This window comes from Oncorhynchus kisutch, linkage group LG29, assembly GCF_002021735.2.
Source record: "Oncorhynchus kisutch isolate 150728-3 linkage group LG29, Okis_V2, whole genome shotgun sequence".
Lineage (NCBI taxonomy): Eukaryota > Metazoa > Chordata > Actinopteri > Salmoniformes > Salmonidae > Oncorhynchus > Oncorhynchus kisutch.
Window position 1 is genome coordinate 14,769,383 of NC_034202.2, and position 15,472 is coordinate 14,784,854.

Below are 15,472 nucleotides of genomic sequence, written 5' to 3' on the forward strand. Positions count from 1 at the left end.
AAATCAAGACTTGCGGCATCAAAACAGTTTAATTGAGAGAGATTCTTAAGGTTTAGGATATTTCTGTTTTCACTGACAATATATTATCTTGGTAAAACGTTATGAATATGAATTCTGTATCTGATTGTAACTATAAACTGTGATTGTGTTAGATGTTGCAATATACACACTGTGGCCTATGTACCAATATCTTGTAATCACATATGGGCTGGGCTCCTGTGAAACGTATTGGACCGTAAAATAAATCAATTCCTCAATCATTTGACATATGGTTACTTTTAAGATGGAGGTTTGTGTTTTAACAATCCAAATATAAAGAATACTAAATGACTTTCAGACAACATTATGCAATGGTTTGTTTATTTGGATCCCCATTAGGTTGTGCAGAGGCAGCAGGTATTCTTCCTGGGGTCCACAAAACACCGCTAGACAAGGACAGTCACACATTTAAAATACAATGATATAGTGTACAAACAATTTTAAAAAATCAATAATACAAACAATACAACATAAATGTATGCGTGGTAGTGTTTGTGTGTACCCTCACAGTTCCATGAGATGTTTAATATTTTTTCAAGTTAATTTTTCTGTTTGCTTGAGTAATTGGACATGGAAGGGAGTTCCATGCGAACATGGCACTCTATAATAATATACAATACACAAACAAAAACAATCTTGACACATCTGATCTAACTACAGATTTCCTTCATCGGAATATGTCAATGAGGGTAAACAGCGTTAAGAATGTGATACTTCCTGTATTCCTGGTGTTAATGACTGGGTTGAGAAGCATAAGACAGCAGGTTATCTATCGTATCTCACATTAGGTCAACAGGCAGTCACACAATTCACTTTTATTGCATTGAAATTCAAGAGTTGCCACTCTTGAGGAAGACGTCAGCTTGACATCAGAACCTTAGTCACCTGTTTGCATCCTATACCAATGGCTTAAAGTGAGATGAAATAAATCAATCTCTGCTTTTTTTTTGTTGAGTGATCTAACTTTCTGCCTCGAGTCCCTTTGGAAGTTTTTCTTGGTAAATCCTGCTCCTGATTTGTCATCGTTGTTGAGCACCCCTCCTTTCCTTTGTGTGCCTTTATTGGTGAAGGCCCACCTGAAATCAAGACTTGCGGCATCAAAACAGTTTAATTGAGAGAGATTCTTAAGGCTTAGGATATTTTTGTTTTCACAGACAATATATTATCTTGGTAAAACGTTATGAATATGAATTCTGTATCTGATTGTAACTATAAAGTGTGATTGTGTTAGATGTTGCAATATACACACTGTGGCCTATGTACCAATATCTTGTAATCACATATGGGCTGGGCTCCTGTGAAACGTATTGGACCGTAAAATAAATCAATTCCTCAATCATTTGACATATGGTTACTTTTAAGATGGAGGTTTGTGTTTTAACAATCCAAATATAAAGAATACTAAATGACTTTCAGACAACATTATGCAATGGTTTGTTTATTTGGATCCCCATTAGGTTGTGCAGAGGCAGCAGGTATTCTTCCTGGGGTCCACAAAACACCGCTAGACAAGGACAGTCACACATTTAAAATACAATGATATAGTGTACAAACTATTTAAAAAAATCAATAATACAAACAATACAACATAAATGTATGCGTGGTAGTGTTTGTGTGTACCCTCACAGTTCCATGAGATGTTTAATATTTTTTAAAGTTAATTTTTCTGTTTGCTTGAGTAATTGGACATTTAAGGGAGTTCCATGCGAACATGGCACTCTATAATAATATACAATACACAAACAAAAACTATCTTGACACATCTGATCTAACTACAGATTTCCTTCATCGGAATATGTCAATGAGGGTAAACAGCGTTAAGAATGTGATACTTCCTGTATTCCTGGTGTTAATGACTGGGTTGAGAAGCATAAGACAGCAGGTTATCTATCGTATCTCACATTAGGTCAACAGGCAGTCACACAATTCACTTTTATTGCATTGAAATTCAAGAGTTGCCACTCTTGAGGAAGACGTCAGCTTGACATCAGAACCTTAGTCACCTGTTTGCATCCTATACCAATGGCTTAAAGTGAGATGAAATAAATCAATCTCTGCTTTTTTTTTGTTGAGTGATCTAACTTTCTGCCTCGAGTCCCTTTGGAAGTTTTTCTTGGTAAATCCTGCTCCTGATTTGTCATCGTTGTTGAGCACCCCTCCTTTCCTTTGTGTGCCTGTATTGGTGAAGGCCCACCTGAAATCAAGACTTGCGGCATCAAAACAGTTTAATTGAGAGAGATTCTTAAGGTTTAGGATATTTCTGTTTTCACTGACAATATATTATCTTGGTAAAACGTTATGAATATGAATTCTGTATCTGATTGTAACTATAAACTGTGATTGTGTTAGATGTTGCAATATACACACTGTGGCCTATGTACCAATATCTTGTAATCACATATGGGCTGGGCTCCTGTGAAACGTATTGGACCGTAAAATAAATCAATTCCTCAATCATTTGACATATGGTTACTTTTAAGATGGAGGTTTGTGTTTTAACAATCCAAATATAAAGAATACTAAATGACTTTCAGACAACATTATGCAATGGTTTGTTTATTTGGATCCCCATTAGGTTGTGCAGAGGCAGCAGGTATTCTTCCTGGGGTCCACAAAACACCGCTAGACAAGGACAGTCACACATTTAAAATACAATGATATAGTGTACAAACTATTTAAAAAAATCAATAATACAAACAATACAACATAAATGTATGCGTGGTAGTGTTTGTGTGTACCCTCACAGTTCCATGAGATGTTTAATATTTTTTCAAGTTAATTTTTCTGTTTGCTTGAGTAATTGGACATGGAAGGGAGTTCCATGCGAACATGGCACTCTATAATAATATACAATACACAAACAAAAACAATCTTGACACATCTGATCTAACTATAGATTTCCTTCATCGGAATATGTCAATGAGGGTAAACAGCGTTAAGAATGTGATACTTCCTGTATTCCTGGTGTTAATGACTGGGTTGAGAAGCATAAGACAGCAGGTTATCTATCGTATCTCACATTAGGTCAACAGGCAGTCACACAATTCACTTTTATTGCATTGAAATTCAAGAGTTGCCACTCTTGAGGAAGACGTCAGCTTGACATCAGAACCTTAGTCACCTGTTTGCATCCTATACCAATGGCTTAAAGTGAGCTGAAATAAATCAATCTCTGCTTTTTTTTTTTGAGTGCTCCAACTTTCTGCCTCGAGTCCCTTTGGAAATTTAAAAAAATCAATAATACAACAAAAATGTATGCGTGGTAGTGTTTGTGTGTACCCTCACAGTTCCATGAGATGTTTAATATTTTTTTAAGTTAATTTTTCTGTTTGCTTGAGTAATTGGACATTTAAGGGAGTTCCATGCGAACATGGCACTGTATAATACTGTGCGTTGCCGTGAATTCGTTTTGGACTTGGACTGTGAAGAGACCCCTGGTGGTATGTCTTGTGGGGTGTGGGTGTCTGAGCTGTCAGTTATTTGATTATGCTGACAATCTGGAATTTTCACTACAGTAATGCTTCTCATAACTACAAAAGAAGCAATCTCTCGTTAACCCTCAACCAGGAAAGACTGGCAGGCATGTTGTTGCCTCAAAGTAATCAAGATTAAGGAGATGATTGTGGACTACAGGAAAAGGAGGACCAAGAACGCCCCCTATTCTCATCGACAGGGCTGTAGTGGAGCAGGTTGAGAGCTTCAAGTTCCTTGGTGTCCACATCACAAACAAACTAGAATGGTCCAAACACACCAAGACAGTTGTAAAGAGGGCACGACAAAGCCTATTCCCCCTCAGGAAACTAAAAAGATTTGGCATGGGTCCACAGCTCCTCAAAAGTTTCTACAGTTGCAACATCCAGAGCATACTGACTGGTTGTATCACTGCCTGGTACAGCAACTGCTTGGCCTCCGACCGCAAGGCACTACAGAGGGTAGTGCGTACAGCCCAGTACATCACTGGGGCTAAGCTGCCTGCTATCCAGGACCTCTACACTAGGCGGTGTTAGAGGAAGGCCCTAAAAATTGACAAAGACCCCACCCCCCACCCCAGTCATAGACTGTTCTCTCTCTCGCATGGCAAGCGGTACCTGAGCGCCAAGTCTAGGACCAAATTGCTTCTCAACAGCTTTTACCCCCAAGCCATAAGACTCCTGAACAGGTAATCAAATGGCTACCCGGACTTTTTGCATTGTGTGTGTGTCCCAACCCCTGCTGCTGCTACTCTGTTTGAATTCCAAAAACACAGTTAAAAATGGAAAAGATACCATTTGTTGTTTTGTCATGTATTGTTGTATTTCTTTGATATCTTGGGACAGTATAAAAGTTGTAGTCACTTTAGCTATACATTCATGTACATACTACCTCAATTAGCCTGACTAACCGGTGCCTCACTCTTGTATATAGCCTCGCTACTGTTATTATTACGTATCGTTTGACTGAGATTCCAAAGATTGGAAAGCTTCTGCGGTCATCCCCCTCTTCAAAGGGGAAGACACTCTTGACCCAAACTGTTATAGACCTATATCCATCCTGCCCTTCTAAATTTTCAAAGGCCAATTTTTTTCTCCACTTCCTGTCCTGAATTACGTGCCCAAAGTAAACTGCCTGTTACTCAGGCCCTGAAGCCAGGATATGCATATAATTATTACCATTGGAAAGAAAACACTTTGAAGTTTGTAGAAATGTTTAAAATAATGTAGGAGAGTATAACACAATAGATGTGGTAGGAGAAAAATCCAAAGAAACAACCAGAATTTTTTGGGTTGAGACCATGCTCTTCCAATGGCCAGTATAAGGGCATAGTCAATTCCACCTCCCATGATGCAATTCATATGGCTTCCACTGGGTGTCAGCAGTCTATGTTCAAGGTTTCTGGCTTGTAACTTGAATAACGAATTAAAAATTAAAAATTTAGTCCAGGGACACAGTCTTGGAAATCCGTGTTCGTGCAAACCAAGAAGACAAGACGCACCTGCTAAAATCGGTTTCCTATTGAACATACTTCTTTCCGTAAGAAATATTATAGTTTGATTACATTTTAGGGTATCTGAGGAGTAGATAGAAACGTATTTTGACTTGTTGAAACAAAGTTTAGGGGTAGATTTTCGGACTCCTTTCTTTGCATGTTGAACGAGTGGATTACTCAAATCGACGGCACCAACTAAAAATACTTTTTTGGGATGTAAAGAAGGACTTTATCTAACAAAATGACACTACATGTTAAAGCTGGGACCCTTTGGATGACAAATCAGAGGAAGTTAATTTTTTAATAGTTATTTGTGAATTATTGAAACCTGTGCCGGTGGAGAAATATTTTGATGTGCCGTCCTCAAACCATCGCATGGCATGCTTTCGCTGTAATAGCTACTGTAAATCGGACCGTGCAGTTGGATTAACAATAATGTAAGCTTTCTATCAATATAAGACACTTGTGTGTACCTAAATGTTTAATATATATATGATTATTTATTTGAGTTGCGCGCCCTCCAGTTTCACCGGAAGTCTCTATGGGGGTGCCACAGGGTTCAATTTTCGGGCCGACTCTCTTCCCTTCTTTGGACCCTGTGCTAACAAACCTCCAAACGAGCTTCAATGCCATAGAAAACTCTTTGAGGCCTCCAACTGCTTTTAAATGCAAGTAATGCTCTTCAACCAATCGCTGCCCGAACCCTCCCGCCTGTATGCTCTCGTTGGCTGGCCCTCACTACATATTCGTCGTCAAACCCACTGCCTCCAGGTCATCTGTAAGTCCATGCTAGGTAAAGCCCCGCCTTATCTCAGCTCACTGGTCACCATAGCAACACCCACCCGTAACACGCGCTCCAGCAGGTATATTTCACTGGTCACCCCCAAAGCCAACACTTCCTTTGGCCGCCTTTCCTTCCAGTTCTCTGCTGCCAATGACTGGAACAAATTACAAAAATCACTGAAGCTGGAGACTTATCTCCCTCTAACTAGAAAGCATCAGCTGTCAGAGCAGCTTACCGATCACTGCACCTGTACACAGCCCATCTAAGTAGAACACCCAACTACTTCATCCCCATATTGTTACTTAATCTTGCCCTTTTGCACCCCAGTATCTCTACCTACACATCATCATCTGCACATTATCACTCCAGTGTTAATGCTACATTTTTATTTAAACTCCATGGCCTATTTATTGCCTTTACCTCCCTACTCTTCTACATTTTCACACACTGTACATAGATTTATTGACTGTACGTTTGTTTATGTGTAACTCTGTTGTTTTTGTCCCACTGCTTTGCTTTATCTTGGCCAGGTCGCAGTTGTAAATGAGAACTTGTTCTCAACTGGTCTACCTGGTTAAATAAAAAAACATGTAAAAACAATTATTCACTGTATTTTATTTCCTTACTTATCTATTGTTCACCTAATGCCTATTTTTTTACTTAAAAGTTTCACTGTTGGTTAGGGCTTGTAAGTAAGCATTTCACTGTAAGGTCTACACCTGTTGTATTCGGTGACAAATAAACGTTGATTTGATTTGATGCTAGTTCTGGTTTCTACTGGGCAAAGGGCCACATACCTGCCTAAAATCGGTTTACATCTCACCATCTACTAACGTAAGCATCATCAACACAGGAAAAAGGCATTAACAAATAAACAAATAATAATTATGCATGACTGAATTGCTGTCATCACCACCAATGGTGAACAAAAGACCTTTCTCTCAGCAATTAAAAAGAAAAAAATCCTACCTAATTCTGTGGACTATTCTGATGCCAAGCCTTTGACATTCTACCATGAACAGGTTGGACTGGTCTGACTTCCAACACATAGCAGGAAGAAGTCTGGGAATTCACCTCCCCAAGAGCGTTGGACCTTGGTGTCATTCAGAAGGCACAGGACAGGTGTGCGTTAGTATGTGTGTGTGACAGGGAGAGGTGACAATACTGTGGAAAACAGGAGTGGAGACTGTATTGAAGCTACCAATCTGCAGATATAAAACACTGATCTATAGAGCCTGTGGATGCGCTGCAGCCTGGTGTGGAGGCCTGAGACTGAGACCTAGCCACCTCTATTCTGTCTCTGAAATCACAGGTGAGCGCCACCGCTAAATACTCTAGTGTTACTCTAATACAGCTTGGTTGCTGGTTTTGATATCATCTTGGTTTCTTCCCAATTTCCTAAGTCTTCATAGCTGAGGGGAGGCACTGATGTGGTCAAATGTTGGAGCTACTGAAAATACTCTTTGGTACTAACGGTATCTCCATATTCTTGTGTGATTTAGGGTCATATTTCCATTAAATGTCATAATTATTCAATACAAAAAGGGGATATGGAATTTAATCTGGAAAAAATGCCCAAAGTGGAAGAAACTATTTTCCCTATTTTAGTTCTGTAATATGTCATTATGTAATACGTAATATATTTATATCATTTAATTCGATTCGCAATCCATAGCGCAACCAGCCATTGGTATGTCAACACACATGGAGTGATGGTGTCGCTCTAGATTGCTCTCAAACTCTCTGGTGTCTCAGAAACAAATTGCTGTTTGTGGTCACATACGCCGAAATACAACCTTACAGTGAAATGCTACAGTGGGTACCGGTACAGAGTCAATGTGCGGGGGCACCGGTTAGTCGAGGTAATTGAGGTAATATGTACATGTAGGTTGAGTTATTAAACTGACTATGCATAGATAATAACAAACTTTAATGAAATAATAAGACAAGCACAATATTTTTACTTTTAATTCACATAGGAAGTAGCCAATGAAGGACCATATAGAAGACAGATCTCTCAGAGATTTATAGTAGATACATCAATGCCTGAAACAGCATAATAAAAAACATGACAGAAACATGAGACACATATTTAAAAAATATACTCTATACTATATAGTGGATCTCAATTACATGTTGAGCAATAAAGTAGCCCAAAGATATGTACACGTCTCACAGGACCAAGTGTGAGACTGTGCCATATTCCGTCTCTGACTATTCTCCACTTTCCTAGCTCGGCAGGGCACATCTGGCACTTATTCAGCGGTCTTTTCAGGAAGGTGAAAAGTTACACAACATTTAGATAGAAAAGTATTGTGTATAACATGATTTATCAGTAAGCAAAATAGGGAATAATATTGGGTTTATTTGTTGGATTTCTATCTGCAGTGTGAACGCTTCACCTCACTGAATGCATCCCTAGTCTATGATTGGTCTGTCCTCTCCAATAGAAAACAATACAACAGTTAAGTAAAAGTATAGGAAACAGTGACTGCATTGATCAAGCCTCTGATCTATGCCGTGACCACAGTCAGCTCAGTGGCAATGTTTGCTGATTGTGACAGCCTGGGTGTTGACACTGATACCACTGTGCCAGGGACAAACATGGTTGAGTGATCAGTCAAACAACGGATTTAACCGTGATCAGTCAAACAACCTTAGTCATCATCATCAATTAGTTATATTTGGGAACACCGATTGTCAGTCAATCAAGAGACTGTGGGCCCTTAAAGACCTGTTGAAATGCATACAGTAGTCAAACATGTCGTTTTATTTGTCCGTTCATCAGTCAAACTCATTGTTTGATTTGCAGTCAAGCCACGGTCAAATATGTTTTATGTGCATTGTAAATATGTTGTGTACAGAATGTGCACAGCTGTATCCGGGCTTAAGCGACATGAGCGAGCGGTCGCTCCCCGACCCAAAGGAACTCAGTCAGGGTTTCAATTTACTGTTGCGAGTTAGAATAGTAGAATTTGGTTGTCCGTCAGCAGTTCGTCTCCTGTTTTGTTAGTCACTAACAATCACTTGAATAGCCATGTCAGCTAACAATTTTTAGATTGATAAGTTAGTCTAGCCAGTTATCTAAACGTATAAACCCCCATGGCAAAATGTGTGGAACTCCAGAAAACGTGCTTTAAAAGATCTCGCTTGGGGACCCACCTGTGTATGTGGTGATAAATGATTGTAAAATACTGTTTGGCTATTATGAAAAATGTTAACTATGAACGTCAATGATGCATGAACAACACGATGCTGTTGTCTTCTTCGGGATAATGTGTAAACGTTGTGGTAATGGTGTGGTTGCGTCGTGTGTGTGTGTGTTCACAGGCAGACATCATGGCCCAGGCGCAAGAGGAGAGACCCTCAGAACAGGAGAAAGAGATGGGAGAGGAGACCTTCCTCAAAGACCTCTATCTGTACATGAAGAAGAGAGATACACCCATAGAGAGAATACCACACCTGGGCTTCAAACAAAGTGAGTGTACTGCACGCAGAGAAACATAGGTGCGCGCACACACACACACACACACACACTGCATGCACTCACACACAGCAATTGTTGACATCTCTCAGACAATGTATAGCTGATATTCTGTATATTTGTTCTGTGTTTCTAGTCGATCTGTTCATGATGTACAAGACTGTGAAAAGCATGGGCGGCTACCTCCAGGTAAAACAATGTCAATCATTTCCAACGTGTATTAGGTTTCAGTTTTTCGATTTAAAATAGGTGTGAGCAATTCATGTTGCAAGTCAAACCCCAGAGTTCACCGAACATCCTGGAAAGTTGTACTTAAAAGGAAACGTTCCTCATCAACCCTCTCACCAGTTTTAGAACTATTATAATGGGGCCACATTCCATGTATGTTTTTGTTACAATGTACACAACGACACCATGTTAAAATGAAACCGAATTTCTACCAGGTAACGACCCAGCAGCAGTGGAAGCAAGTATACAACACCCTGGGAGGAAACCCCAGAAGCACCAGTGCAGCCACCTGCACCCGTAGACACTATGAGAAGTATGTCAAAGAAAACGTATCTAACATCTTATATGTATGTGTGCTTGCGTGTATGTGTGCGTAGACGTGTGCGGTTGTCCACATGGCTGTGTGCTCGCATGTCTTTGACACAGATATTTTGAATATTACCAGGTAGAGACCCTCAATACAGTATACGTGTGCAAGTCAGTGATGTGTGTGCGTGGCATGTTTTAATTGGTGCAGTTTCAAAAATGGCATTTGTGTTGTCGTAGGCTGCTTCTGGCATATGAGTGTCATGTAAAAGGAGAAAACTACATGGAGGTCCTGCCACGGCACCAGCAGAAGCGTTTACATTACAGTAGTCTCAGTGAGGAGGAAGAGTGCCCCAGGACAGCCAAACGTAGCATGACATATGGCGCTCTCCAGACTTCCCAGCAACAGGTACACTAACAAGCAAACATACGCACAAACACTGACAAGTGCCCGCACACAGATGAAGACAAAGACACAAAGGCTGCTTTTACAGAGGCAGCCCAATTCAGATTTTTTTTACCCACTAATTGTTCTTTTGACTAATCATATCAGATCTTTTCACATTAGATCTTTTTCAGAGCTGATTTGATTCGTCAAAAGACCAATTAGTGAAAAAAAGAATTGGGCTGCCTCTGTAAATGCAGCCATACACACTAAGACACATATGCAAGCACACACACATATTTACATGAATTGACTGACTCATTATTGGTATTTTTTCCTCTCAGAACCCCCATCATTTCCTGACAGACTCCAGAGTGAGGATCGTCCCTATGCCTGCACACTACCATCCAAACTATCACCACCCTAGCCACCCCGCTCTGCCCCCCTATGTCCACCCACCTCTGACCCCCAGCAGCCACCCCAGACCCCAACCCCCATATCTCCCCTCCCCTCAAGGGCAGACAGAAAGGGCCAAGCAGCCTCTGGAGCGCTTGCGCCTCCTGGCCAACCGGTACAAGTGCTCCTCAGACTGGAATGAGCCACTCAACCTCAGTTGCAAGAAATCTTGCCTAGAGTTAGGCGGTCAGCCTGCTTCGTCCTTTGCCCCTCCTCCCTCCAACAAATCCCCAAAGTTTTTGAATACGCCCTCGCCGCTTTACCCCACCAAGGAGATGGCTAAAGACGAGGGCTGTGAGACGCCGGAGGGGAAGTCACCCCCCGAGAGATCCTACCTCTACCCCTTGGCAACCAGAGATGGCTATGTCATCGACCTCACTTCCTCCTCTGGCGGTTCCTCCCACAGCCCGACTCCAGCCTCCAGCCCAGGCATGAAGACAGAGTCCCCCGTTTCCTGTCCATTGCAGAGTCGCAAGGCCAGCGCCCCCTCCATGGTCCACGTCCCTAGACCCCTGAAGAGAGAATACCCAGATTGGCCCAGGGGGGAGAGGGGAGAAAGCCCCAAGCACAGTCCGGGGCCTCTCAATCTCAGCTGCGCTCTGCCCAGCCCCCCCAGAGAGACAGGGGGAAGGATGGAGATCCAGATCCCGCTGGCGCTTCTCCAAGACTGGATAAAAGGAGGCCTGCTGTGTGGGCCTGCTGGTTCACGGCCTGGGGCTCCATCCCTGCAGGGTCCAACACCACCAGAGCCAAGGGAGAGGACACAGACCAGAACCGACATCTCCCTCACCATGGCGAACCATGCTGACCAGGTCTTCCACAGCCCTCACAGAGACCAGGATAGGAGCTCTGGGTACCTGAGGGAGAGGAGTCTGGAGAGGTACAGGAACCTGCCTAGCCCCACCACCACCTCCCCTACTTCCAGTCACCGCCACCCCATGGCGCCATACCAGATCTCCAGCTACAAGGCTCAGCTATCAGGGAGCACCCTACATAACCCGGCCAGCAGGGACTTGTACCCCTGGGAGAAACAGGAGAACACCAGGAGGCCCTACCACCCAAGTCCCATGCACCCCCATGATCTACGGGACAGAGCCCAGCCAATCCCCTTGAAGATCCACCCCAGCAGTCAGTCTCTGGAGCAGGATGATGTAGGCCCCACATCCCTAGCCTGTAGTACAGACACATCCCAGGGAATGGTGGAAAACTCTAGGAAGGCTTTGATGGTGGACCCCTCATCTTCCTCTCTAATACCACTGACAACTGAGGAGTTCATGAAGTTAAAGAGGCTCATCTCAAGCTCCTCGTGAACAGAAATGCAACAAGCCAACACTCCTGCTAATTTACAGAAAACAAGATGCACTCTGGGCAAAAGATGTAACATGTCAATGTTGACATTGGACGCTTGAAAAAGCATGCATTACTGTACATACTATATTGCATAGAGAAATGCCCTGACACAACAAATATACATGTATATAGAGTACTGTTTCAGTTATAAGACACAGTTCAAAGGGAATGTAGCACTTTTGAAATACTACAGAATATGAATTGTCTTTTAATATTCGGTGTTTTTATCTTTTGAAGCTTGCTAACAATTATTATGCACTGGAGTGAAGTTATTATCCAAAATGAATTATTTTTGTGCCTTCATCTCTGGGATTTGTTTTGAACATGAAGTAGCATAGAAAGAAATATTTTTTAAAGTTGAATAACAGTCACGAAACTACAGGTTTACCACGTAGACAGCAAAGGTACATTTTGTGGGTGTTAAGAATTGTGAGCCATACCATTTTGAGGAGGAACAATTACAGTATATACAAATAAAATGTAAAAGAGAAGTTTTATTATGAAAATGTGAATGTTTTTATATACACTGAGTGTACAAAACAAATGACTGACCAGGTGAATTCAGGTGAAAGCTATGGTGCCTTTTTGATGTCACTTGTTAAATCAGTGTAGATGAAGAGGAGACAGTTAAAGGAATTTTAAGCCTTGAGACATGGATTGTGTGCCATTCATAGGGTGAATGATGGTCATGACTATATATATATTTGTAAAACATTTTTTTCCTATTCTTATTTTACGACAAGTAATGTTGGCAAATATTTCACACAATAAATATTCTGATCGTTTCTTCCTTATTTTCTTCTAATCTTGTCACTTCTAATCTTGTAAAACCCCTAACCAAGGTGGAACTTTGAAACGGTCACGGAACTTTGAAACAGAATGTGTTATTTGTGGCTGTAACATAAATGAGATGCCAGGCAGTGTCAGTGTGAAACTACACGCTAACTACAGTATATTCCTCAGAAACATGTCTGTACAGCAGCACCTGTCTGTTGACTTTGGACCAGAGCTTGTTGTGCCAGATGCGTAATTCCACAGGGTTTATTTTACATGAAATGTATAATTCCGTGTTTAACAGGACATAGCCTTAAACACAGGTTCCCCTGAATGAAAAGGGAGAGAATAAATAATAATTATATTCCTAAAAAAAAACACTAAAAACACATGTCAACTGACACATAAGTGCACCAATTTAAAAGGTTTTGCTGAGTTACAGTTAAGGAAATCAGTCAATTGAAATAAATTCATTAGGCCCTAGACTATGGATGTCACATGACTGGGCAGGGGCACAGCAATGGGTCCACCCACCTGGCAGCCAGGCCCAGACAATCAGAATTTGTTTTTCCCAACAAGAGCTTTAGAGATGGAACATTTGAGATCTCTTATTTCAGCTCATGAAACATGGTACCGACACTTCACATGTTGTGTTTATATTTTTGTTCAATATATTAACCCTCATACTACAAACATTTTACATACACGGATTACCAACTGGGGTCATTATGACCCTGATAAGAAACTATTGGAAAAAGCAACAATCACAGCAAAATAGCAACTTAGTTTTTTTTAAACATCAGACATGTAAATAATGTTATCTGAAATAAAAAAAAATACCAAAACAGACTTATTTTATAGTTATATTAGAATTATTTAGCATATATTGTTCAATAAAAATGTGCAGCCCACATTAGTACTAAGGCTGATTTACCATTAGGATTGTATATACAGTAGTATCAGTTAGTTTAGAATCTTGAAGTAAATATTAATGTTTTCATATTTGTGGTAAAAACAGCTGCAATTTAATGTGATAAATGAGGGGTGTTGAAATGTGCAAACGCAAACAACCAAAAACAGCCCCAACCAAATTCTGTGTCTGCATGGATAGAGTTTCTTCAATGAATGGGAAAGAGGTGCATTTATTCTGGGACACACCCGAGCCCAGGTGTCCCATTTCGCTGACGACCCTCCCGCGCTGCCCACCGACAACCTATTAAGGAAAACAAGAGCAAAGAGAAAGAATTCGGCAGACAGAGTGGAAGGGCTCTTCCCCTCTGAGCACACCAGACCACAACCAGAGAAATGACAATCACACTGGGCACCACAGATGAGAGATGAGATATATATGGAGCTTCCCCAAAACCTACAGAAACTCAACCCTAGTCTTCGTGCGGATTTGCGGTGGGTAATTACACACTAACCCGCTGGCAAGGAAATAAACCACCCAGCACGCTAGCAGATTCCCCCAAGTCACAGATGTGCCCCCGAGACAACTGTTCAGTCCACAGACACCACTCAAAAATAAACAAAATAACCATGCCCAACATAGTGACATGTTTCACTTTGTAATAAGCCTAACAGAGGAAATCTCCCACTGAGGTACACAGCCAAATTGTACTCACCTCCTCAAACCAATGTCCCAACAGCAAGTAGAGCAAGAGTCTTCAGCCTGGGCATGGGCCTGGAAACTAACCAATTTACTTTCTCCAACGCAGCACACAAACTATCCACTGCAGTTGCAAGTTTACCAAACAAACAAAGGCAACCAGTACTGGGCACAAAACATTACATCTCAAACAATTACATCTGTAACAAAAGATGCAAACAACGCACGTACAGAGTTTAACATTAACTCCAAGTTCTCTCCCAAACACAACACACATACTAGTAAGCCAAATGACACGAGTATTAGTCCTTCATAATGCAACAAAGTGCTATACGCCAAAATGTCTAGGAACCAACCTTATCGCGGATGAGCCCCCACTTGTCACGAACTGGAGAAAAGTGCGTAACAAAAAAAGGAAACCTGGAGATATAGAATAACAAAATATATTTTAACTAAAGTAACCTAAATATAATTAACAATGGTGTGAGTAGTCAGTAATATAAGGGAGAGGTTGCGTGCATAAATGTGATAATGAGGGGTGTTGAACGGTGCAGACGCAAGCAACCGAAAACAGCCACAACCAAAATCTGTGTCTGCATGGAGAGCATCTCCTTAATGAATGGGGAAGAGGTGCATTTATCCTGGGAGACACCAGAGCCCAGGTGTGTCCCATTTCGCTGACGACCCTCCCGGCTCCACCCACCGACAACCTATTAAGGAAAACAAGAGCAAAGAGAAAGAATTCGTCAGACAGAGTGGAAGGGTCGTCATAATGTCATGACTTTAGAAGCTTCTGATAGGCTAATGGACATCATGTGAGTCAATTTGAGATGTACCTGTGGATGTATTTCAAGGCATACCTTCAAACTCAGTGCCTCTTTGCTTGACATCATGGGAAAATCAAAAGAAATCAGCCAAGACCTCAGAAAAAATATTGTAGACCTACACAAGTCTGGTTCATCCTTGGGAGCAATTTCCAAATGCCTGAAGGTACCACGTTCATCTGTACAAACAACAGTAAGCAAGTATAAACACCATGGGACCATGCAGCCGTCATAACGCTCAGGGAGGAGACGCGTTCTGTCTCTTAG

The 15,472-nt window shown here is 41.4% G+C and overlaps 1 protein-coding gene and 1 long non-coding RNA gene across 2 annotated transcripts; one reads left to right on the forward strand and one right to left on the reverse strand.

Annotated features, from left to right (window-relative positions):
- Positions 1 to 6,876: 6,876 nt before the first annotated feature.
- LOC109874326 (uncharacterized) lies at positions 6,877 to 12,788 on the forward strand. Its single transcript, XM_020466187.2, has 6 exons — positions 6,877 to 7,101; positions 9,120 to 9,267; positions 9,410 to 9,462; positions 9,717 to 9,814; positions 10,048 to 10,216; positions 10,537 to 12,788. The coding sequence occupies exons 2-6, from the start codon at positions 9,129 to 9,131 to the stop codon at positions 11,956 to 11,958; spliced, it is 1,881 nt and encodes a 626-aa protein (XP_020321776.1). The 5' UTR covers positions 6,877 to 7,101; positions 9,120 to 9,128; the 3' UTR covers positions 11,959 to 12,788.
- A 235-nt stretch (positions 12,789 to 13,023) lies between these two features.
- Positions 13,024 to 15,027, reverse strand: LOC116358321 (uncharacterized). Its single transcript, XR_004206214.1, has 3 exons — positions 14,738 to 15,027; positions 14,398 to 14,581; positions 13,024 to 13,985 (listed from the first exon to the last, which is right to left on the reverse strand). It is a non-coding gene; the product is annotated as an uncharacterized LOC116358321 (long non-coding RNA).
- Positions 15,028 to 15,472: the final 445 nt, after the last annotated feature.